Source organism: Anopheles arabiensis, chromosome X, assembly GCF_016920715.1.
Source record: "Anopheles arabiensis isolate DONGOLA chromosome X, AaraD3, whole genome shotgun sequence".
Lineage (NCBI taxonomy): Eukaryota > Metazoa > Arthropoda > Insecta > Diptera > Culicidae > Anopheles > Anopheles arabiensis.
In genome coordinates, this window is record NC_053519.1 from 16,769,980 (window position 1) to 16,796,771 (window position 26,792).

The 26,792-nt window shown below is 45.4% G+C and overlaps 1 protein-coding gene across 1 annotated transcript in view; it reads right to left on the reverse strand.

Annotated features, from left to right (window-relative positions):
• LOC120906502 (serine/threonine-protein kinase 32A) overlaps nucleotides 1-23,496 on the reverse strand; it is a 77,113-nt gene extending 53,617 nt beyond the window's left edge. The window contains exons 1-3 of the mRNA XM_040318233.1: nucleotides 22,969-23,496; nucleotides 16,643-17,794; nucleotides 8,121-8,176 (exon numbers count right to left, since the gene is read on the reverse strand). Coding sequence (XP_040174167.1) covers nucleotides 8,121-8,176; nucleotides 16,643-16,697 — 111 coding nt within the window. The 5' untranslated portion in view covers nucleotides 16,698-17,794; nucleotides 22,969-23,496. The remainder of the gene's footprint in view (nucleotides 1-8,120; nucleotides 8,177-16,642; nucleotides 17,795-22,968) is intronic.
• Between the last annotated feature and the right edge of the window lie 3,296 nt (nucleotides 23,497-26,792).

Sequence of the window (26,792 nt, forward strand, 5' to 3'; positions counted from 1 at the left end):
TTACCTTCAATACCGTCAGATCACGTCCAATCATCACTGTGTCAACCCCTGGTGGGTTTTGGACCGTCCCCTCGGCCGTGGGAAGCTTGTGACGAAGGAACGCAGCAGTAATGCGAAACAGACGAGAACGCTTTGCTTGTTCACCGTAAAGAAAACGGAATGGGGGAAAAACTGTCAAACAAATAAGGACGATGAGACCTAGTTTTGCAGCGCTCTTGCTGTGGTTGTTGTTTTTTAATGAGTAAAAATTTTACTGAATAAATCTAAATCTGCTCCGTACAGAGATAAATTCTTCTGCTTTCCAGCATCAAGCCATGTAGCATGAAAAAGGCAAAGAAGAGACCTCTCAATGGCAGGGAAAAAATAGGTTCTTTTTCAGCTTCAGCGCTTCCCGCAGTGCATCGTTCGATGGGTTAGCAACATCAAAAAAAGCGTCCTATTTTTATGTCTCCAGTGCTCACTCTCCGGTAAGGTTTCGGTTGATGTTGAGTCTCGTCATTTTGCTTTACCCAGCGAAACAACAAAAAAAAAACCTTGCACACATATAAACGATGTGCGGGCTGAAGTATCAATGCAAATCAAGGTTTAGAACGGTGGGGCATCTCGATTGGGAGACGGTTTTTTTTTGTTTTGTTTAAGAGTGAAACATGAAAGATACTGTTACATTCGAGCAGAAGACGCGTTTTTTTGTGTGTTTGTGGAGTGTGGAGGACATCGAAAAAATCGTTTTGCTTTACCCAATTACTCTTCATTCCGGTTCACGATTGAGATCGATGTTACGGCGGAGTGGGGGGGGGAAGCATTCCGAATCGGTTGCGAGGGACACAAGGGGCCAAATGGGCATGGAATAGATTTTTGTGAGATCATACAAACATTTTGGGATCAGAAATCAGTGTTCAGCGCTTTTTTTGAGAAACGTATTGCATAGCTTTAGGCGTGCTAGAAGGAAATGGTTTAATTACGGTTTATTGGTTAATTTTTATTGTGATAAATGAGGTATACTATCGGCATCCTTGCATAAGCTCCTAAAGTTATGCAATCGATATTGTTAGTCAATTTTGTAAGTTTCCTTATTATGAAATCTATATTTTTTATAAACTTTGCAACAAAACATCCCTCAATAAAACCTTCATTTTTGGGACGCAGTTTGTGTGGTTATGATATTAAGTTAATTAAAAATGTCAGGCAAACATAACTTTTCGAAATTAAAGTCGTAAGAACATCAAACTCCTCCATGACATCAAAAAAGATATAAAAAAAAGATATTTGTCATACCAATTGCATACCTTTAGGCGTATGTAGTTTCTTTGGCGATTTGTGTTTACTTCGCATCGCGCAAATACTATAAATTCCTTTCAAAGCTAATGTTTGATGTTTTGAAGACGATTCGTCCCACACTTGCTTAACTACCAATACTTTCTATTCGCCTCCAAACGTTTAATTTAACGATAGATATAACTGAAAAAAAACCTTATCATGCCCACATTGCTCCCCCTTCCTGCACAAAGCAGCAACCGGCGGATCCAAATATCGAATTTATGCCACGGCACTAAATCATCCCGCTGTTCCCGCGTTTCATTTCGAACTTGTTTTCGATTGAGTTGTTTTCGGCGGAAAGTAAGTTTGTTTTTTTTTGTATTTTCGTTCCAGACAATCAAGACCAGTGCGCGGGAGCCATGGGGGCCGGGGGGGGGGGAGCAAAACAAAACTTTTTGTTCCACAAGGAACCCGGTTTCGCTGCGCTACCATTCATTACAGGTTTGGCAGCGGCCACTGGAATGGGTACGTAATCTCGCGAAATGATAAGAAAAATAGCAAGATTTAAGCAACAACCAAAAAACAAAAAACTCACACACACACACAAGATTCATTGTCGGATGCTCCGTGCGGGGAAAGTTCCAGCAGCTGCCGCGAAAATACGGCTGTGCGTACCGTGAGTGATTTATGTTGCACGCTGCGGTTGGAGAAATCACGCCAAACTGACCAACGCTTCCCCCGTTGCCTCCGTGCGCCATTAAGACTGCTGTTGCTGGGGAAGCTGTAGAATGGGAAGCTAATTTTGCATATTTTCTCTTTTTTTTTCGGGAAAAACAGCAGCCAGCAGGGGCAAAGTTTAATCGAGAAAGGGCGCAAAGGGCGAAACGGAGTAAAACCCCGGTTTGGTTCCAAAAGGCCTATCGGTACGCGAAGAATATGAAACGAGCCTTGATTGGTGAGGGAGGGCACAAAGGAGGGTAGCAGCCGTACGAGAGCTAACAACGGGAGAGGAAAAGAACAAAAAATCCACCGCGAAGAAAAAAGCGACAACTCCGTGCGCTGAAAGCACGAGATTAAGAAAGCAGCGCTCCTAAACAACTCTCGAGCAGGGAAAATCAAACACACCGAAAACAAGCACAAAGCAGGAAGAAAAGCAAAAAGAGTGGCCGCCCGGGATGAGGGTTGCAAGCAAAAGTCTTGGATGGGGGGGAGAGAGAGAGCGAGAAAGAGCACACAAGGGCTCGTCGGTTCATTATTGTGTAATAAGTTTTCCGTTAAGGTCATTTGCGCGCGGGCTCGACGGGGCACACGATGAAGCGTTTGTTTCCTCCTGCCCCAGAGAGGCATAAATCATCTGCCGAGCATCTCAGACGCGTAGTGTCCCACCCCCTTCTCCCCATTTCTTGTCCCCCAACTGTCCTTTTGCAATCCCTCGGGAGAGCGAAAAACCGAAATTCTAAATCATACGCTTCGACTCGAGCAGGGCAGCGGGACGGTAAAGTGGATGGTACGGGCTGCGCTGCGTGTTGCCTAACTGTTAGGCGCCCGCATTCGCAGCGTTACGCGCCAGACAGATTCGGACGCAAATTAAACTGGACCGCGGGCGCGTGTGCGGCGCCGAGTGTTCCGGTGAAATTGAAGCGAACAACAAGCACTCAGATTTGCGTGTGTGTGTGTGTGTGTGTGTGTGTGTGTGTGTGTGTGTGTGTGTGTGTGTGTGTGTGTGTGTGTGTGTGTGTGTGTGTGTGTGTGTGTGTGTGTGTGTGTGTGTGTGTGTGTGTGTGTGTGTGTGTGTGTGTGTGTGTGTGTGTGTGTGTGTGTGTGTGTGTGTGTGTGTGTGTGTGTGTGTGTGTGTGTGTGTGTGTGTGAGTTTGTCGGCTTACTTTTCCCGTTTCCAATTTGAGACGGAGCTGGTGTGTTTGCAAAAGTTTCGCGGCGGTAGATTCAGATTCTTGGAAGTTGGAAGGCAACACAAAAAAAAACACCAACCAAAAACAACAAAAATCACATTCCTCTTAATGCCCTGTGGTGCGCCTCCGGTTGACTGGTGACGTCTGGGCTTTGTTGACATCGCAGCCCGCCGAACGAAGCCGAAAGGTTTCACCGGATGCTAATCAAGCAAGGGCACGGCGAAGAGGGAACAACAAAAAAACAGGTAAAGCGCGGAAAAGGCAATGAGGCAGGCTCGCAACAACAACAATAGCGCAGGAAAAGAAAAGTAATCAACCTGCTTTCCGGGTTTGTTTGTTTTTTTGTGTGCCGTTTTCTTCGCACAAGAAAGACATCACAGCGTCCAACACAATGCTTCCATTGGGCACCAGGCGCGCACACACACACACACACACACACACACACACACACACACAAACGAGACACATGAGCGGACCAGCACTTGGTCGTCAATCTCGTGAGATCCCTGTACGCCAGCGGGTCGACTGCAGCAGCAGCCGAAGCACTTTTAATTTGCGTTTTGCTGTTCCCTGATGATAATGATTACGTCCGGCTAGCTCACCGGCTCGGGTGGCTCGGGTTGGTGATGGATGCGCCGGATGCATCTGACACCGCTGGACTTAAAGATCGGCTTCCGGCACGCCGACAGGCTTATTGGATGGAAATAAGCGACGTCCGCTCGGCATAAACAGAAACCGTTGCAATATTTGCTCTGCGCTGCCTCGCTAGAGGGATACATTGCACGTTTGCAGGTGGCCGTAGGGTTCGGTTACAATTATTACGTTCAAAGTGAAGCCCTCACACAACTCCTAGCATCCAGGTATGGAGGTTTTTTAACGGGCGAAAAGGGATAGCCTTGCAAGAATCGTTTTGTCACGCACATTGCATACCGTCAGGCGCAAAGACGCTTAATGAAAGTGCAATCGAGCTGTGCTACGGAAACTGTCCCAGTGTTTGGCAGACTAGCGCAGTAGTTTCACAAAAATTTATGTAATTTTGGTATATGCTAGTTCTGAATTGCCGTTTCAAAGGCATTTACAAAAAATATTGATGAAAATGCAAACATTGGTTTTGTTCCTATTTTAAGGCAGACTGTGCTCCTATTTTCGGCAACGCAAATACAGTGTAAATTAATACTCTGAATTTTGTCCGGAACTCGTGTTCGTTGTTTTCGCCCAAACTGCTCGAAACAGCTCCCATCACTCCAGAGCACTTGTTTCCAGAGGTCCAATGATTTGTTTATTTATTTCTGGGCAAAGCATAGACACTTGATCCTTCCTAAAATCATCATGTGTTTGGAGGAAAACAATGGACACGAGATTGGACAACACCTGGAGAGAAACTGACCGATAAAAAAACGAAGGGGGTAATATCATAGTCTGGGGATGCTTCGAGTAGTCTAGGATAGGAAATCTTCACAAAAACTGATGAAAGTATGATGGCCAATACATTGTATCCGCATTCTGAAAGGAAATCCTAAAATTTTATCTCCCTACAAGACAACGATCCCAAGCACACGGTTTTTGTTAAAGCTTTGGCAGTACTCACAGCATTAAGGCCGGGCAACATTGACCGTATTCCGTGTAATTTTGATTTTCACTAGCGCATCTGGCGGAAGCTGGTGGAAGCTTTTTTTGGTCGTCGAGGGAATGGTCTTGTCGGATCTCAATTTGAAGTTGTTTTTTCATCGTTTTTTTATGCGAAAATAGCTGAAATACTTGCACAACATATTTATCTATCAATTACATAGCTTTTCCAGACTAGTTTAAGTAAAAAATATAGAAAAATAACATTTTTTCTGAAGCGGCTACAAATTGTTTGGCAAAATGCTTCAGTCAGCCGCCGCCAGATGCGCTAGTGAAAATCGAAATTACGCTATGCAGTACGATCATTGTAGCCCGGCCTTTAAACAGTTGAAAACCGACATCTACCCCGGACCTAATTTCGGCAGCATTTCTAGTGTAAAATCACTTGTTAGTCGTGATTTTCAAATCAAACTAAACCAAACAGATTACAGGGTTTTCCAAGCCACTTCAATGTTGAAACTGGAAATTTCAATCACGTTAAATGTATGCTGAAGGCTGCAAAATTAACAAATCCTGCTCTACACAATTCTATTTGAGATTTTGTAAAAACACGGAAGTAAATGATCGAGTATGAATTACAAGCGAGTTTGTGTTTTGGTAAATTTTTTTCCGATTTTTTGCACAATTTTACATTTTCAGTTACCCTTCTGAAAACTGGTACAGCTACCCAATGCAATTTATATAAAAAAGCTTACTATGCTTTATTTATTCAAAACAATGTGTACGTGTAAAAGTAAACGATTTGATAACTCAATTCCAGCAAGTGCTCAATAAAAAATACATTTTATTTAGACAATTTGAACTGAGCTTTAATTTACCATGATTTATTGAATTTCTATTTCTCTTCTTTGTTCTATCATTGCGTCATTACTTGCTACGATAAATAATGATTGCTTGGAATCTCAAACTTTACAATCAATCTTTGAAAAATATAAACACTTTGCATACGCTGCAGGCGTGCGAGTAGGCGGGAAAAACAATTCTAAGGTATCATTTATTTCACGCTAAACGAAATGATTTACAACAGAAGTGTTTTATTCGCATTTTTTAATACTTTGCTAGCTATTCAGCACACAAAAATATGTTCCAAGAAGTTTAAAGATAGGTTAAAAAAGAAATTAAAAAACCCGTACTTGTGCTGCCAACCAAACGACATATGCATACTTTTAGGCGTACCAATTCCGCAGTGAAAAACAAAACGGCATTCCCTACGCGATTGAATCATGTTCGCTTGAAGCGCACGAAACTCCGATTATGGAGAAAATAATTATCAAACCATCGGCGAGGGAATCATCTCCATGCCCGCACGCAGTCCGCAGTCCGTTCGGGAGCAAAAATGGACAGACTATAAATAATATCGCACTTGACCTGCTTCGGCGGCAGCGCTATACACACACACACCATTACGGCGACACTTGGATGCACTTGGATCGAGCTGGCCGGCAGCTTGTTAGGTTCCTGCCAAAAACCCGGGCGCTCGCCACTCCCGACACAGAATTTAACGAGCTGCTGCTGTACCGTTGATGGGACTCGCTCAGCCCCGCTTTCCCCGTTGTGCGGTTGGCTACTCGCACCGATGTTTGCCAACCGATTATCATCACAACTCCCGTCACTCGTGATGGTCGGGTGGTAGAGTTTCAATCGTAAGTGCCGTGGCCGCCACCACCGATGAGTCAGCGCTGCCATTGCTCTCGAGAGGGACCATTGTGCTACCATTTTCACATACAAACAAAAAACGATCCACACCCGCACCCCATTTGTCAGCCAATTAGAATTGTCTTCCCCCCCCCCCTCCGTGGCAGAAGCGATTGCATTACCGTCGAGTCATGTGGTTGCTTTTTTTTCTTCCACCTACACCAAAAAAACACGCTCACACAAAAGGGTACACCCGCCTGCTGTCATCGTGTTTGGGGTCGTCGCGTTTGCGTCGCCTAGTCTTTGCGGTTGTCAATTTCAATTCCCCGCTGACATGTGTGTGCGGTGGTTGTGCTTTCCCATCCCAGTTGCCACTCATTGCACAATCCCATTGTAGCGATTTCTGCGGAGAGTGTTTGCGAACGAGCGCATTGACTGAGAAAGACGCAGAGTGCGTAGAAGCAGATGAGAAAAAAAACGGAAACTCTACAACTCCACCCTCCGAGCGCCAACGTCAAGCGTGAGCTCAACCAGCGAGCTGAGAACAGTTCATTAGTCACAAATGCTATAATATTATCGGCAAACGAGACCACATGCGGGCTGCGGAGCAGGGCGGGATGATGAGGAGCAACAACGAAAAAAAAGGAGAAGCAGGGTGAGCAGGAAACAAACGTGCGGAAAGCAGCGCAAGAGAGATGGAAAAGATAAAGTAGTAATTTCGTCAATGTCACTTAGTGAGCTATTATCCGGCACGCGGCACGAATTGTGATGATCATGATGATGATGATGAAGGCGAGGCACAGGAAGCGAGCAGAGAAGAAAAGCCCCGCAGCCATTGCAGGCAGGCAGGCAGAGAAGCTCGCCTCGGACGTGGTGGGTGGGAAGCTTTATTTGTGCTGCGAATCAAAGAAAAGCGGACGGGGAAACGGCTCGACAAAGCGGCATGGAATGTTCAGCGAGCCAGCGAAGAGCCAACGATTGATTTCGCTACAGCCACCAACACAACACAAAACCGTTTCCGTTTGCGCCCGGGAACATTTGCCTTTTTCGCTGCTTTGCGAACACCGAGCACAGCACGGCAGCACACAAAAAAAAATCACAATTTGCTACACGCATTGCATAACATACGGGGGCAGGGGCCGGTGCGCTGGGGCATGATAATGAACGCTTCGGACGCTTTGGTCGCAGCCGCAACCGGAGCGGTTAGTTGAGCTGTGCTGCCTCATTGCCTGCCCAATCACTTCGGGACCTTCTTTTTGTTTTATTTTTTTTTCGAGCGCACAGGTTGAATTGCATACTTCCGGGCGGATTGTTGCCGGTTTCACGCAACACGCTTTAATTGGGTGAATCTTCGTGCGTGAGCCAGCACATCCAAGCGGCCGTCAGCCGAGCTCGGAGCGGCAAACGATGCGCGGACAGACACCACACAAACACAAATACACAATCACACACACCTAAATGCTGAGTGAGTGACTGGCTGACTGAGTGACGGACGGGCCGGAATAGACTGACAGCTTCCCGCACAGACTTGTTCCGCGTACGGACTTCACCTTCGTCTTTGTTTTCCCACTCTGCTTATTGCTGCATCGTTCCAAAGCCCTCGCCCACACACCCGATTAGGCAGCAAACAAACCAATCAAGCTGACAGGCACGAAGGCACCGGCCGACTGGTGGGAGGCGGGGTTGACTTACCTTACCGAAGCTGCCCTTGCCGATGTTGCGCAGTATTTGAAAGTGGTCGAAGTTCACTGTAAAGAGAAGAGCAAAAGGGAAAGAAGAAGCACACGATCAGATCAAACGGGCGAAACGAAATTAGTGGGCGAACAAGTTTTGTCTTTCTGCAGCCACTCTGCTACTTTTCCTCCTTGGTGGCGTTTTTCTTTCCTTCTCTTGCAGACTCCTTCCGGATAATGAAGCGTGCAGGCCTGTATACATATTTAGATTTAATTGTGCCAACTATCGATCTGCAGCATGGGGAAGCATCCTTGGTGCAAGGTGGAAGCGAGCCAAATAAGATGTGATTAGATTGGGGCATTTTATCATTTTCCTTATATTTCTCTCTCTCCCTTTCGTTTTTGGAGCTCGTCCCTCGACAAAATGTTCCTATCATAGTCATCGACATTTTTTGAAAGCGCTTCTCAAGATGAAATCTTTCTCGTCCGGATCAAAAATCGTTCCAATTCAGCGTTATTTGAAGCACTGTGTGAAATAAGTAAAAACAGTGCCGTTTGGCATACGCATTGCATCCATGTAGGCGATTTGGTTTCATTTCTAAGTTTTATGGCATCTCGTGCACTTATTGCATAGATTCAGGCGTTGTTGTGCTCAGTGGCGAGCGAATACTCTTCTGATTTGTTTTTTTTTTTAAATAAAAATAGAGGCAATATACATCGCTCTATCCATTTCGTAAATAATAGTGCCAATTATCTGAGTCAAACGGCAAAGGGTCAAACTAAACAAATCCTCACAAATGGAAACAAAATCGATAGTATACACGCTTGATAGATACTTCTCTAATTTCGCTGAAAAATTGTTTCATTGAATTCTAAATTTTTTCTTCCATTAATTTTCTTCCATACATTTGATTCAAAGTGATTCATTTAGAGACATTTCTTCCAAATTGATTCTAAATAGTTTTCAAAACAAACTGCAACGTATAACGCAACGAGCATAATATGTGTCAGCATCAATTGTATAATTATGTCTACACAAGGTGTATTACAAGGTTTTCAAGGATTATATAGGCATTTTCAGCGAGTTTTAGTTTTGCTCAGGCATATAATAGACTCTTTCAGCGAGATATAGCATTGTTTGGAAGTAGGCGTTCGGCTATACTGTAGAGCTGTCACTTTCGTACCCCTTGGACTGTAGCTTGCATCATTCTCATGTGTAGGTAAACAAATGATTTTCTAAAAAATATGCTGGTTTCAAATAATTTATGTATTAAACAGCTTGGGGAATGATTATTAGCTCCTTTTAGGTCATTTAAGAATGAAAAATTAAACGCTGTGGCACAGGGTGTAAACAAAACAAATGACAACACTGAACTTGTCAACGCCTACATCCGAACAATTCTATATCTCGCTGAAAGTGTCTATTATATGCCTAAACAAAGCTATAACTTGCTGAACATGTCTTGCTGCTTGAGGATGATATACCTCAAAAACCCTGTATTGTTGATTAAATAATTTTTTCGATGTCTTGGAAGGTAGCGCTTCTGCACACATTCTCTACAACCTGTTCATTTTGTTATTCCCACATATTTTACAGTAATATAAGATAAAAATTACATTCTCATTGTAATAAGGTGCAATTTCTGTTGATTAAAAAATCGAATTAAAACTAAAGCCGTAAAACCAATTGGACTCCGTAACTTTAGCTTGACGGAATGCTGTTTGACTTTTATTTATTTTTCATAAAGTGTTAGACATGACATGAGAGACAAATCGAGTCGTTTGACACACATGATAATAGAAAGCATTTTTAATACTTTTTCTCCAACCCTCGAATCACCTCATTGGCCATAATATTTGACTCCAAGTAGGTTATAATTTGCTGGTAGGAGGTAAACCATTGCAAAAAGTAAACTGTAGATGTTCAGAATCTATCAGGTGCACCGTTTTATGAGCGTTGAAGCTGTTCGCAAAACGTACAACGTGTAAAAAAGCCAAATGTGGCTTACATTTGGTATACATTTAGGCGTATTCGTAATCCATTTTGAATTTTAACTGCACGGACCCTTGCACTCATATTGCATATCTTTAGGCGGTTTATTTTATTTTGTTAGACTTTATACTTGTACTAATTGTCGCGTATTGTACACATTTAGACAATCTTTTTTAATAAACTAATGTTAGGGAACGTCCAAAAGTGTGTAGAAAATGTCACCACCCCACTCACAGCATAAAACACGGACACTTTCGGTGAGAATACTGCTACGCATCAGTGTCGCCCCAAAGGTATGCAATATTAACCAACAGTGCCTACGACACCCCGTGCAACAAAGCACGCAAGCCGGGACCCGGTTGGCCGGTTGCCGTCGCAACGCTAGCCCATCTCGTGCCCGCCAGATCCGAAGAAATTAACCCCAAATAGAACGCTAAACTGACACGTTTCACCCAGCCCAACCATACCGAGAAGAAAGAAAGACAGCAACCAAAAAAAAAGCGCCCTCCACGATCCCCGCGGGTGCGTGTCCTGCTGCCGGTGACAACTTCATGTCCAAACGGTCCGGGGAACCGACCGTAGTGGAAAGGTTATTCCTAATAGTAATTAATCCCACCCGCAATCCAATCCACGCAACCCCAAAACCCCGTTGCACTGGACCCGTGGTGCCGCATCGCTCGGCAGGATGTCACGTTTTCTCGTTAATTAACTTCCCTTCCCACGAGGGTTTTCTTCGTCTGCCGGGTGTCCTAGTTTGTGCCGTACGGGATCGGTAGACCCACACACACACACACACACGCGCACGCATAAGGACCTGGTCTCATTTGTGGGGAGCCAAGGGGGAATAAAAAAAAAAGATCTACACAGCTGCAGGTTACGAAACCATGCCAAACTCGGCCTATTGCAATTTGGATTTGCTCCACACGCACACGGCTTGTACCAATTTTTCTTTTCCTGTTGGTATGGGTGTATGGGTGTTTTTTTCTTCTTTTTGGTGTATCTGTCTTCCCTAGCTTTCCTCCTCCCCACTAGACAGTTGCCATACTCCCTAGAACTCGGGCAGGCATATGGCTTTCAAAATTTAATTTAATCTTCGTAAACAGCTTCAACCCTTCCAGGCCCGTGCGGGAACGGGCGCTCTGGTTAAGTGTGCTTTGGTCAGGATTATCGGTTGTCAGGGTTTGTGCATGGGCTCGTTTGTGCTCTTCACCGGCAAAAGACCTTTTTGCCGGCCATGAATCGTATCATCGCTCCATAATCCGGATTTGGGATGTTTTGCTTTTACGTCAGGGCAGTGTGTGCAACGCAACCGATCGCCGAAAGATTTCCTCCTCCCCCACCAAAATCGTTTCCAAAGCAGCTCCAAACGGTCGGCAAAATGGAACCTGTGAGACAATAGGCTTACCGTGGCGCTGGAAGAAGAACGAGGGGAGTGATGGTGCCGGCACGTACACAGTCCGACGGTCGACGAATGCAAAACACGTACCCATCCAGGGGTCTCGGTCTCGAACGAATTAGGCGTCGAATCTACGGCGGCAAGCATACTTTTAGGCGCCCGCTGCACCGAAAACGGACTGCGTGAACGAGCCAGGATGTCTGCGCTTTCTACCTCCTGCCAAGGTGAGCTTGTGAGGTGGGTTTGTGAGCACACTAACCACGGATCGAGTATCGAACTATCGGCTCGAAGAGTGGATGACCAACAAAAAAAAAAAACAACTTCAACCAAATAGCGAAAACGATACCGGAGAGTGTGTTTCGCATTCGGTGCGGCTTGCGGTGACCGCAAATCACGTCCGCGGACGGTCTGGCGCCCTCGGCTAGGGAAAGGGAGGGCGCAGCAGTGCGGCACCGACCAAGCGGTGCGTGTAAGTGGGCAATTTTAATTTACGTATGCACCGGAGCACCCTCCCCAGAAAGCCTTGGCTGGTTTCCGTACGCCGGGCACGTCCGAAGAATGTTGTCGGCGTTCTGCCTAACGGTGTGTCACTTTCGCTTGTCGCAGGCGTTCTGTGCAGGACGGAGGATTGGTAGCTCCCCGAAATGCCTGAACCGTCTTCGCCGTCGCCCACAGAATTGTCAATATCTTCAGGCACTTCAGCACTTTCGGCTGGAGCAAAGCAACGCGACCGAAAAAAGGACACACACAAAAAAAAACTAATCAAATCCCTTCGCTCCCCCATTTTGCTGCCCCCCCCCCCTGTTTCCTCCCAAAAGGGTGCCAAAACATGGTGCGTTCGGCGTACGCGCCGTTTTAAAGCTGTACTGGCGCCATCTGACGAAGCACGGCAGGGCGTAATCCGACCGACTGGCAGCTGACAAACTGTCGCAACACACCGCAACACAAGCGGGGAGACTGTGAGGGGAATGTGTGTGTGTGGGTGCGTGCGGTGTCATATTTTAATAATGTACCGGCGTGCCGCCAGTATCAACTTCACACCCCTCGATGGATCCTTCTTCCGCTGGCGAAACCCGATTCGAAGGGAGGGAGCGTGGATGGGTTCAACATTTTAATGAGTTTATAATCCTGTTTTGTGGTTCTTGCTTTGCTTGCCGCATCCTTTCGTGGAGTGGGAGAGGGAGGAGGGAGTTTCGAACCAATGGTTAGAGGCGCATGGTGGTGAAAAGAGTGGAAGACGCTCGAGTCTGTGACGCTTCGGGAAAAGCCCGGAACATTGCATTTGCACTCTGTGGCCGTGCTGTGCTGTGCGAGTGTACCCCTTTCATTTTCATTTGAAGGATTTGTTTGCCTTGCAAGTTTGCAGAAAATGGAGGAAAGTTATGAAAAGCTTCTTCTAGGTTTTTTTATTTAAACTGACCGCCTAAATGTATGCAACGTGAGAATTATTTGCTATAAAACATGTTAAAGCATATGTTACTGTAAAAGTTAACACAGATTCATGTTGAACTAAAACAATGTGCTGCTCAATGCTAGTTCCAACAAACCATCATTATTGAAACGCGCCTAAAGGTATGCAATCTGACCTTCAATTACTCATTCTTGGTATGTTTAATGGTTTGAAAAACCCATTTTTAAATAATTTATTACCAGCAATACCCACATTTTGTTTGAAATTATTTTACAATTGTATATTTTAAAAATCATTGCATACATTTAGGCGCTCACCGAGACCGATGGAACAATACTCGCTATAGCTAACCATACTTTAATACAACCACAGCAAGTGTGTTCGAATTGTCCCACGTACCTGCCATTATTACATCAAAAGCGCCCAATAGGTATGCAATACAAATGCTCGAATCAGTGCCAGACATACATCTAGGCGCTTAACCTTTCCTCGGGAACAATTTGCCACCGAGCCTGGACGGCAAATATGATAACTTTGCGGACGGAAAGTCTCAAAACTCGCGCAACGCTTCTTCGATGCTGTTTGATTGGATTGCCATGGAAATGATTTTAAAGCGTCCAACGGTCCCAAGGTCAACAGCGGGCCAAACTCATTTCGGGCCCCGAACTACTGCTGCTCGTTGTGCTGTTGGTGGAAACGGACTCAAGCGCATCTCCCTGGAGACTGTCAGTTGCTTCTTTTTTTTTGCTCAGCTCTTGACAGATTGAGGCCAAGATGCTGCCCCTCTCTGTCTCATTGCTCCCATTACCTATTTGAAAAGAAAGTCTACCAGTGGAAGAAATGAAAAGAAATACAAACAAAATAGCGAAACAAACATTCGAAATGGAAAGGAATTCGGTCGGGTGAAGTCGGTATTGACCTTACCGTTACGGGCTTCATTAAAATGGCTCATTACGCGAATAATACATCCTGGTAGACCGACTTTCGCTACCCTCCCGGTAGCCGACCAGGGCACGGATTTAATTACCATTAAAAGCATAATCATTTCGTACATTTTTCTCTGTCGCACATTTTGCCCACCGCGCCTCGTATCCCACTCCACCGGGCGAATTCACCCGACCACTGACAGAGCTGGCGGCTATTATTTGCAAATACTTTGCACGGGCAGGGAATCGGATCCTAGTGGCGGCTCCGTCCCGCCACCGCGCTGCCCCGCAGCAACAATTTCGCCAAAAATAATCGAACGTCAAGCGACTCCCCGGGCCGAGGTTCGGAATGGAATGCCTGTCAATGTTTTTGCTTCCCTCCGTTTGCGCTTGCGGAACGTGCCAAGGGTGGACAAATAATTGCTTGTTGATGTTTACAGCCTCTTTCAGCTCTTTTTTTTTCATGTTGGTGCCTTTAACATTTGTCGTTTTGGGTTGCGCTGTGTCTTTCTTTCGCTATCATCTTTGGGCTTTCCAAGGTCAAAAAGACGATGCAGCAAATGGAGCGGCTCGATTTTTTGACTTCCCCATAGTACATTCCTGGCAGCATTCTCGTCTTTCACGGTAGCGTGGAGTTACCGAAATTGGAAGCGTACAATTTGCAACTCTCTCCCTTCAGCACGCAGGCTCGGTAGGATCGGTGCTTCCCCCCGTGGGCTAGGCTTGCCATTAATTAGAAGAGTTTACGGGTGGTCTGGACCCGAGTGAGTTCTCTTTCATTACGAGGCCAGCCGAACGGACGGTAGCTGGCAGCATTCCGCTGTCAGTGAAAATGTTAAAGATATACCTCTTTTGCTACCAGGCCAATATGATGGCATTTTTACACAGTCGAAGTTATGTTCTATTTATCATGGCTTCTCATTTTTTTTATGATTTTATATCAACAACAACAAAACTACTTGCAAGGATAAATATCCACAATACTTCACAAGCGTTTTTCTATATGCTAACTATGTTCAGCTGTATTTCATTAAATGTTACCAGACAAACATTAAATTGCATGCATTTAGGCGTTTTTATGTTTAAATAAGTATTGCGTCTTTATAGGTGCACAAAGCGCCCAAATGTAGGCAATTTCAGATATTGGATGCATAAAAACTCGCTTTGAAGAACATTTTTGCCACACATTTCAAGTGAAAAATGCCATTTTGGCTTCGTTTGAAAGCTACTACTTCTTTGTGACAAGGAAAATGCATACATTTGGGAGTTTTTTTTTCTAAAAAAATGGAAAGATGATCCATACATTTTGGCGTACAGTGTTTCAAATCATAGAAAGGAATAGTTCAATCACTAAAGGGAATGTTGCAAGCATGCTGTGGAAGTTTGCAATCATATAGGGAAGCGTTGCAGTCGACTAGAGGAATTTTGCAAGCATACTGTGGAACTGTCAACAGACTGTGGGTGCTGCTGTACATACCTCAAAACATTTTTGTTAATTCTACTAATTTATCATGTTTAGTTATGGCGCTGCAAGCCGGTTTCGTAGTACAGTCGTCAACTCGTACGACTTAACAACATGCCCGTCATGGGTTCAATCCCCAAACAGACCGTGCCGCCATACGTAGGATTGACTATCCTGCTATGGGGGGGGGAATCAATTAGTCACTGAAAGCCAAGCCCGCAAGTGGGTACAGGCAGGCCTTGACCGACATCGGTTGTTGAGCCAAAAGAAGAAGAAGAAGAAGTTATGGCGCCGCAGCAGGATTTATTTTGTTTATCATGTGTACAGCTGAATGCCACACGAAAACATCTCCAAATGATGTTGTTTTAGAAAGCATTATCGGTATCAATTCGAAGCTTTTTACACCGGCATCCACAGTCTGATGACAGCTCCACAGTATGCTTGTAAAATTCCCCAACCTATTTGCAACATTCCCCAAGGTGGTTGAACTTTTTTCTTACAAAAGCCGTTGTACCCTAAATATGACATTTAATTTAGTTTAAGTTTTTTTTTATTTATTAAAACAATAAATTGCATGTATTTAAAGATTTTTTTATGACATCAGTAAATCACAGTGATTTTCATTAACAATACTGATTCCATTCAAACAAACGTTAATATTACCATCGCGATGTTAAAGGCCAATGGAAAATACACAAATGTGTTGACGATGCATACATTTAGGCGTTTTTTAAACTCATGAATCCGCGGTGCATTTAAAAAAACGTTGTACACTAAACATAAAAAAGAGATATCTCTGAGATTTACCACACCGCTCCGTAGCCTGTTCGGGGCGACCCGGGTCACTTTAATCATTTTTTAACAAGGACACACCGCTCCAGCCCCCACCGCCCCATCAGCAAGTGCCAAACCGTAAGGAATTTCCTGCACATTCCTGCACGTCTGCGAGCGCTTGAAGCGTGCTTCCGTTGTGATTCCGAGACCCCCCCCCCACCATTGGTGTTGGTTTCTCAAGTGGTGGAGGTAAAAGGAAAGGTAAAAAAACGACAAACGCAAGGCGCCCGAACGAAGAGATTGTGTATGAGAGAGAGAGGGGAAGAAAAGATGATACGCTTATCGTAATTACTCCAAGACGACTCACTGCACGGGCTGGGCGGGTGTGAGCATTTACCGTGTTTTTGTTTGCATTCCCCCTGCTGCTACCTTACAGTACAGAGACAGAATAAGAAAAAAAAAAACGGAACAAGGAAAGGGCAACCAGCAGCTGCCATTCGTTAAACTGTGTGCACTCCCCATCAACACTCCCCCTTCCAGTTAAGCACCCTTGAGCACGAGCGCGGTTACCGTACTTACCGTCTTCATCCGACAGAAAGCTCGCATCCTGTCGGGACGATGAATTGACACCCATGTTGTTAACCGGGCTTCGTCCTCGTCCTGTCACGTGTTTTTTCGTGTTTCGTGTGGAGGTTTTTTTTCGTTTGTTTCACTGCTATTACTACCGCTTGCAAAGGTGCGTCTCTCTCTCGTTGGTGCCGCTGTCGACACAGGTGACCTGACAGGTCACAGATATCAATCACACCCCAGCCCACGCGTGTACGTGCACACAAATGTCCCTGGCGCGTCGCGCTTTATCGCACACACACGATCGGTGTGCAGGCAGGTTCGTCGTCTGCTCCTCCGTTTTCCCGTTTGCCGAGCCGATGAGCTCACAACTAATCGCGCGATCACACGCGATTTAGCGATCCATTCCGCGCTACGACACGGAGCTTCGGGGGGGGGGGGGAGGATGGGTTTGGGTTTGGTACCTTTTGATTTTTATCGCTCCACTCGCTTTGCCCGTTTTGTTCCACCCAACACTTGCTTTCTTTTTGCTACCTATGCGCACTAGCAAAAAAAAAACAAAAACAGGGAACCTTTCTACGCCATTGGGTGCTTATCGATTCGAATACGACTGTTTGCGGTTGCGGCTACGGCTGCTGTCTGCGATATTTTTGTGCATCGCCCCACCCACCCCGCACAGTGCCTCCAAAGAAATGGTTCAAATTATAGCTGCTGAAATACTGCCACGCTGCGAAAACGTGCCAACGAGCAAGGGAAATTGCGACAAGCACAACAACCAATTCAACAAAAAAAGCCTCTCGAGTATTTCGGTTCGCCGAGGGTCGCCGCAAAACGAAGCTAATGTGAATATTTTGACCGGCTTTTCTCTCTTTCTCGCACTCTTTCCTCCTTCCTATCGGTGATGCCTAGGCTGTAATGCCTGCTCCCATACACCTGCTGCTTGACTTTGGCCGCGCTGTGTACGACCTCCCGGCGGTCCGGCTGTCCATTGTGTTGCCCTTTTGTTTTTCCTTCTTCCCTTTGTAGCTCTAAAACCAAACCCGCCCGTTATCCGTCGATATCGTTTTATTCAATTTGCATTCTTTTCGATGGTGGCCGTATTTTTCCCCCGCTTTTCGCTGCTCCTCCGCTGCTGGTGGTGCGTTCGGTCGGCACGTTCGTGTCCTGTTTGGGAGAAGATGGAGAAACGGGAAGGTTAAATCACGGCTCTAGCGGGTGTGCGGTAAAGTATTGGGAAAGGGGGGGTTTGTGCGAAGAGTTTTACAGTACGTTTTATTTGATGTTTGTTGTTGTTTTTTTTTATCTAAGATTTTCAACAACTAAAGGAGCGTAGGACACCAGTTTAGCAAAACAAAATGAGCTTCCTGCGATTGGGCGGGTGCAGAGGGTGTGAAAATAAGGACCGAGAAGGAAAGGAAAGTGATGGCACTGTATAAACGATGGACAATGAGTTTCATGGGTCACTTTCAGTAAATTGAATTTGACGGAATGACACACCAAATCGGTGGTGAGATTATAAAGAAGTCGATACGCTTGGCAGTTTTTTTTTTACTTGAAATGGGTACTAAACTAAACGTTTTTTAAAACAGAAAATTTGAACGAAAATTAAATGAAAGCGACCAAAGGAAGGGGAGAGATTGCATGCCGAGATGTGAAGATTCTGCGCCACTAGGCGCCTCCATGCACTTCCGGTGACGCATTGGGCGCCTCCATACTAGTGATGGGAAAAATGAAGCTTTGGTCGGAATCGATTCCGGCTCGTTGCAAAGTTTAATGAAATCGATTATTGAAAGCAGATCCAGAATCAGCTTCCGGAGTCGGCTCTGGAATCGAAATCGGTTCCGACAGCTCTTTCAGAATAGAAATTTGGGTCCTATGCAGCTAAGATTATGGGGCCCTTTCCGTTGTAAGTTCGTAGGCTGAAATTTCATCCTGCCAGCTGTTTGCATTCTATAGCAGTTTTCGAGCAGCTATCTAAGTGGGTATAACATACAGGTGGGCTTTTCCCAAGATGTATGAATTTAGAAGACTAATTTTTATCGCTTCTGCTTCTGAATGAAGATTTTAAGAGTGTTTTGAGTATTCGTCAAGCCTCAAGAAAGCTTGTTTTTTCAAAAATTTTCACCCATCCTGTCAAAAAGTGATATTCAAATTTGGTTTAAAAAACATACTATGAGACCACTTGGACTACATACACTTTGATTCTAGATTCCGCCACGTGATCTCTTTAATGCACCTTGGGGTAAATGTAAACAACACCGTGTTTTCGAGCAGGTACTCGAATCTAATTCTAGCTTTGAGGCTAGAATAATCTAGACTGAAAATTGCAGGCTAGTTTTGTGTGTGGTTTTGTATGGAGTGTTTACATGATTGCAGCCTGCAACTGTCAAACTCCATACAAAAAACTGACTAGAATCGGGAAGGCCCCCTATAATGATATTCGCAAATGATTCAAACAATCCATTCTCATGGAGATTCCAGAACTTATGCTGATTCCGGAACCAATTTTGATTAAAATTCCGGAATCAATTACTGAACCGATTCCGCAATCGTTGATGGCTCCGTAAGCAGATTTGGCTTCGGAATCGGGCTCGGCATAAATTTAGGAATCGGTAACGATTCCAGCGTCGGAATCGGTTTCGAAATCGGAATCAGATAGTTCAGATTTAGTGTTTCCATCACTACTCCATAACCAAGTCGCATTGTGTGATGTTTTCACGACTTCATTTCTTAGTTTCAGTCTAGTATTTCATGAATGCATGTATTTGTGCTCTCCAGATTAGAGATGGGAAAAACTAAGTTTTCGTCAGAATCGATTCCGGCTAGCTCCGAAGTTGTCAGAAATCGATTCCTGGGTCGAATTCAGAATCAGAATCGGATCCGGAATAGGTTCCAGAATTGGTTCCAGAATTGACTTCGGAAATTGTTGCGGAATCGAATCCGGAACTGATTCCGGAATCGAATCCAGTATTGGTTCCGAAATCCACATTGGAATCTCTTCTGTAATCGACACTGGTATTGGTTCTGGAATCGTAATTGGCTTCCAAAACGGTTTCGGAATCGGAATCAGTTCCGAAATCAAAATCGGTTCCAAAATCGGAATCGGATCCGATATCGGAATCAATTTCGGTACCTCCATAAGAATAGGCTTTTGGGTCCAATGATGTTACATCAATACGTAGCTGCAAAGAACTCAAATTTACTTGTAAACGATCCATTCTCATGGAGATTCCAGGACTTATATTGCTTCTGAAACTCCTATTACAATTTAAGAATTAATTTTCATTCCAGAGCTATTTTCAATTCTGAAATCAATTCTGATTCCATTTCTGAAGAAACTTGCGATGATTCTGAAATTGAATCCGGCTTGTACTTCGGAATCGGTTCCGGAGTTGGCTCGGGAATCGGTTCCGAAATTGGCTCCGGAATCGGGTGTGTCCGATTTCGACCTCCCTCCTTTACTCCTGATGAATAATTTTGCAACTCATTTCAATTAATCTGAAAGTAATTTACGTCAATTGAGTTGTTGGTACATATCGCTTACAAGTTGATTTGTCAATCAACACGATATGATATTTTTTAACACGCTGAACACCAGAAAAGGACCTACCCCTGCAAAGCACACACAATTCTGTCAACACTTTGCCACTAAATGTGTACATTGAGTTTTCAAAAGATCTTTCAATTGAGCAATTTGTGGTTCAGCTCTGCGCCCTGTACCCATGTAGCCATCCGTGCAACAAAGTGTTTGGCCATGCTAGCGGGCTGGCCCACCGTGCAGCGCCAACAATAATAGGGCAATTCAGTTTACCACCCACACCCACACACACACACACACGCAATCACCGCAGCGCGTGCGACTACGAGAGGCCTGACAGCGAACAATAATGCCCAGGCGCCACACGTCACGAAGGGCGAAGAAACTATCCACCCCAATCGTTACCTCCAGCATCCATAGCAGCCGTCCAAAGACGTATCGTCATAACAATAAAAATCATCACCTTCTCTGCACCCCAACCCCAAGCCACCCGCGTGAGGCATATTGGGACTTTGGCGGGTAGAGCAATCGAGAGCTCCGAACGGCGCGTGTGACCTCGTCCATCCCGCAGGGTGTTCAGGCGTGTTGTTTTTCTTTGCTTGCGCTGCTGCTCTGCTTTTCTTTTGTTTCGCCCGCTTTCCCTGGTATTCCCTGCCGCGGGCAGGCTCGGTTTTATTGGCTGCTCATCTGCAGGGCCCGCCGGCATTAGCGGAGGCACCCGGAGGACGGTTTTGGTACGAGATCGATCATTGGATAATACGACCGGTTTGTGTGAGTGATGGCTGGAGGGGCTGGATGACACCTCCAAACCCCACTCCCTTGGGTTCAGCCTGATTGCTTACACGACATTGCGACATTTCAATTTTGTCATGCTTCGTGGTGCGCGTCCACAATGCGCTGCCTAATCACACACACACACATCTGACCCTTCACGGAAGAATCACGCTCGCTATATAGCTGGCCATCAAGCTTCTTTTCCTCCCAGCAGCAAACCGGTGCAGCAAAGTCGAAAACCCGCGTTACGCCTGAAGGGCGGCAAACCCGCGTTACGCTTGACAAATGCCCTGCCCAGGGTACGTAATGATATGTACCGTCTTCATCCTCGCTGCCCGGCTCTTATTACTGCTTAATTTCTTTTTCCACCCTCCTCCCCTCCCCTCCTCCCACCCTGCTCCAGCCAATTGCAATTGTTGCTTGTTCTTGTGATGCTATCTCTTTGGCCTCAAGGTTTGTTAGTATTTTATCACGCCGATGTCGAATCGCTTGGGTGGAAAGTTGGGGTTGATATTTTTTTATCTTTGCCAATTGCCAATCAACATGCTTTAGCAGATGCTTGAGCTGTTCACAATTCGTCCCAAAACCAAAAAAAAAATAAATAAATTAAAAATTAAAAAAAAAAAACAAACGCACGCTGAAAGGATTCCGTTTACATTCCGTTTGCAAACAGCTGTGCGCCACTGTTTCAACTTGCAAGTCAACTTTTCAACAAGAACGATCAATGCAAACTACCAACTTAATTTCTTTTGTGACATTTTTTTTCTCTCTCCTTCTAGCCTTTTGCTCCCTCCCTTAAGGACACGTCACTGACACGGCTGGTGGGGGGCTTCCGGCTTTTTCTTCTCCTCGATGTGTGCAAATGTGCCCTTCCAGGCGGTGGTTCATCTCGCTCAAACTTTTGCAAAGTCGCTAGAAGTCGAACCACCCCTGCCCGGCCATTGTGCAGCAGTCTTCCGGCTTCTCCGGCAGCTTCCGGGGAGCCCGACTTTGCACGCCCATTTGCCTTCCCTCATCTTGTTCCCTCGATGGAGGCTCACGGTCGAAGCCGTACCACATTAATTGGTCTCAGTATCGACCAACTTTCTCACACACACACACACACACACATACAGTGTCGGCCACATATAGGTACCGGAAACGGTAAGAGCACATGAAACGAGTCAAATAAAAATGCACCAAATCAACTGTTCCACACCCTTGCCCCGGGGGCCGACCACGGCCCTGGGGGTGGAGTTTCTATTTCCCCGTGCGGATCAATGCGATCTGCTCTGCTGTCTGTAAGGGGCAAACGTGGCCACAACCGACATATTGACATAGTTTGTGCGAAAAGGGGTTGTGTTGGGTTTTTGGCGGTCGCCGTCGGACCCTTGTGGCCCGAAGCAAAGCGGAAGCTCAGCAGCAGCGCCAAAAGCGACAACTGGGGGGCGCGAGTGACATAATCGTTGACCCCTTTCCCACAGAGTATGTGTGTGTGCGTGTGGGTGTGAGTATGTGTGTGCTCTGAGGAAAAGCAATAAGCTATAAGATAAAGTTTGCTCTGGGCTGCTGTTGTATGCTGTCTTTTTTTTCTGTGGTGTTTTTTCCCCTTCTATTTTGCTCCATTGGGTTTTAGCCCTATGCAGGAAAAGGCACTCCAGGGACGGTCCTACTGATGGACGCGCATATCACAAGTTCGGTTGAGCCGTGTAAGGTTCGACGGTGACAATATGCAGCTCCACCGTCCGTTCAACCCAAGGAGGAGGCTTTATTTTTGGATTATTTTTTCTGTAGCGCCTTAACAGCGCCTAAAGGTATGTAAGGCACCTTTTTTGTTGTTGTTTACATTTCGCAGCAATAACGTATAGCAAAATGGTGCACTGTTGTCAAACGCCTCTTTAGTACTGCATAATTGGGAGAAGACTAGCATTTAAATCAATAAATTAAGGAAAATTGCATACATTTAGGCGCAGCAAACCCTTTCGAAGTGAGAATTACTATACTAAGCGCGTCTTTTTGAGTCTCCTACGCTAGCTAGTTACCATACCTGTGCAATGTTTCTTCCCCGCACCCTTCCAGCCACGTTCGGTTGATTGCAAGTGTCACAGTGAGTTTGATTGTGTTTCACTTCGAAGAAGAAAAATCACTTCACAGCCACGATCACACCTCGATCACTTCAAAAACGTACACACACACACACAGACACATACACACTAATGCTCGGTCGTACAGTCCCGTCGACAGCCACTTGTTGAAGCGGGCGTACACACGCGACCCAGCACCGGCAGGCGGTTCGCACCAAGCGGCCGACACAAGCGCATCGTAGAGCGCACTTTCGCACCACGCACCACGTTCCCCCGCGCAACAACAAAACAAACCCCTACGTCCGGGTGCGAACCATTGCCCGTCACGGATCGGCCACAAAACGCACCCACTGTCAGTGCGGCGTCAGAGCTACTGCTACAAACTGATGACACGGGTACGGAAAAGCTTTAGCCGTTTGCGGGAAGCCGCCTTTCGCTGGCTCGAACTGGTCGCGCACACTTGCCACGGCACACTGGGAAGCTCGAGCAGAGACTCGACACTGGCAGTGGCTGTCATTTCCCGCCACCGGTGAAGCTTTTATGACTCGCTTCGGGTGCGCTTTCGGGCGTCGTTCGGGTGGTATAGTCTTTTTCATTCTCGTCGTCATCGTCGTCGTCGTGCGGCGGCAAAAACCCGAAGCTAACGTGCCATCTGTAGCAAGGCACGAGTGTGTGTGTGTGTGTGTGTGTGTGTGTGTGTGAGTGTGGTGCAGTGACGAGTGTGAGTGTGTGTTTTTGGTGTTCTTTTTTGCTTTCGTAAGTGTACACTTCTCACGGATCGTAACGGAAGCGTTGCGTTCGCTAATCTAATCGCCGTTTGATGACCAATGTCTTGGAGCCGACTGGGAGAGGAAGGTGGGGGGGGGGAGGGCCTGGGATTGAGTAATAATTTACAACCGCATTAGCAGAATGACGAATGGCGGGTTGGTGTGGTGCATTTTTATGCTTTCAACATCAAACGAAATTATGTAGAGGAATGTGCACCATAACGATACATAATGGCGGGCTGTTTAGTTAAGCGAATGTTGCTTTTTTTTTGCACAACTTCTGGCGTTCAAAAGTGCAGAGGGAGGATTTCCTTATAAGTCAATCAACTTGCATTTAAAGGTCCAAAGTTTTAGCAAGGAATGTTGAACCAATTTACATCACACATCGGACAAGTCGTTATATATACATCACTAAGGTTTTGTTGCATTGAAAACACACCATTCTGGCTCAGAAACAACGCCTAACGTTATGCAAAATGTGCAGCAAAACAGGCTATTGCTCGGTTTTTGTTTCGATGCTCGAAAAAGCTACCCTAAAGAAAGGTTGTTGGCATGGCGGAAAGAGATTACTTGCACTCGTAAATTGGTTTTATGAATGATTGATTTTTATAAGAAGATGTTCTTTTTTTTTTTGTTAATTTCAATATTTTTATGCCCATAAGTTAACATCAAAATAGGAAAAAAACCACTGTCCTCTGGATCAAAAATCTATTTTTGAAAGAGCCAAGCACCCATTCACCCCCTAAAGTGGTGTCTAAAACATAACAAGCCTTGCGATACAATTATGCCCATCACCTAGCCTTAACGAGACAACTTTGCCATACCGATTGCATAGCTTACGGGGGGGGGGGTGGGAATACACCCTTCAGTTGATTGTACGGCCGGCCCCGAGTTATGCAATTTGCAATCCGAATCCTTTCCCCCCTCGCCAGTCCCGGCTTATCGGTTACCGTAACGGCTTTTCGGTTCCTCGGTGAGCCAGAGGAACGAGGATGCTGAGCAGGAAGCCCGCTTTCGGGAGACACACGCCGGCCTTTGACCGTTGACCTTCCCGAGCTAGGCTCATTAGAATGTTTTAATGAACGTGACACGAAGCACCGCATAGTTTGATCGATCCGGCTTTCGTCACTCTTTAATTTCCTTTCCATCCTCGGAACTCGGTGAGAAGCTTGTTTGTGTGTGAGTTAATTTTTTAAAGTTTAGTTTTCTGTGCGAAAGTTTTCCCGGGTGCAGTATCGTAAAAACTACGTTACGCTTCCGTGTGTAGCTACTTTGGCTTTCTTTATGCAAATGCTTTCAGAAAAATTAGCAATAAATTGTACCTCCCCTCAAAAAGCACAAAACAACTTTCCTCAAAACTCACACTCACGTGGGCAAACTAGCAATCGTACGGCAGCGTGCAACTAATTTCCATCCTGCATACTTTATGCCCTTTCATCTCGTCAGCTGTGTTGCCAAGATAGACCGATGACGCCCTGCTTCGCGTGGGGCTTTCCACCGCAACGGATATTAATTACCGTTCTTCCCACATCGCACAGTCAATCGCGCGCACACACACACACATACACAAGAAGTAAATTAAAACCGCCAGCGGAGGTGGTGCCATCGAACCGAGATATTAATTTCTGCAGAAAGCTTCATCGAACATGCATCCGCAGCAACCAGTTGATCGGCGAGTGCAATGCAAAAGAGGACACAATATTATCCCAACAGACACACACACACGTACACACGTGTACATGGTACCTTTCAAGTGCATGTCGCCGCAACACGGGCGGATAGGAATGAATAAATTAGCAACTGAAGAAAAGAAAAACAAACGCAGAGAAAAAGGGGAAACAGAACATGCAACGAATAAAAGATGTACCACGCATGCACACACTGCGTCATGCGCTTATGATGGATATGATGGTGTGCGTTTCTTTTTAATTGCACTGGCGGTGTATGATATCTCGCTTTTATTGCTGCCCACGGGTGGCACCGGACACCGGCAGCGGGAAGGTGCAAACTGCCAACGGGAAGTAAATCGAAAAATTATGAGCGCAATAATTGACGCTACATCGTCGACCCGGGACGTGCGGTTGCTTTACGGCCTTGCATGATGTTGTGATTAACCCTTTCGTGGTGTGTGTGTGTGCGTTTTTTTTTTCAGAAAATAAAATGCAAAATAAATCAGTACCTACTGATCTCAACGTTCTGTTCATTGAGCCTAAAAAATTACAAAATTGTTTTCCCCTCCAAACGTAATTAAAATCAATGCAATTGCAGTACGTTTTTTATGGATGGTCCCTTAACGACCCTTGACCGTTCCGCAAATCAGCAGTACAGGCTTTTCCAGGTGTTCTCATAGATGTAGGACACTCCCTTGACTCTTTCTTATGGGAAGGGAACTACAACTGTTGGAAATTGGACTTATGGTACCCTTTTTGGACAGGCTCCTTGGAAATTCCGATTAGATTTGTCCAACAAGGGTGATGTAGAGTCCAATTCCCATTGCATTACATTCATTTCGCATAAGAAAGAGTCAATAATGTAAGAGCTAAACAGTAAGCAAAAGCAGTAATTAGCACCAAACTGCATACCTCTCGGGCGCTCTCAGCCGATGCCATCGCATGCAAACGCATTGCCTACCTTTAGGCGACCTTTTGCTGCTCTAAAGCGCGGTGCATGCAGTTTGTTGGCATGTTTTTTTTTTTTTTGTTCTGTACCAATTGTTTTCATGATCTGCTGCCATTTGTCCACTAGAAAGTCAATCTTAATAAAGAAGAGAGAGGAAAAAAAGCAAAAATCCGATCAAACACTGTGCCCCAACGAATTTCATTTTCTGTTGGTAGCGAATTTTATTTTCAGTGCCTAAATTACACTTTTCCAATCTGTGTGTCCTTAACGCGCTGGAGTTGCAACAAACAAGAAATAATGCAAAAAAACCTCGGACAGCGAAACAAGCAATCGGCCTAGTAATAAAATAAAAATCCTCCTATCGGCAAACATTAATATTCATAACGTTTCGCATCAGCGCC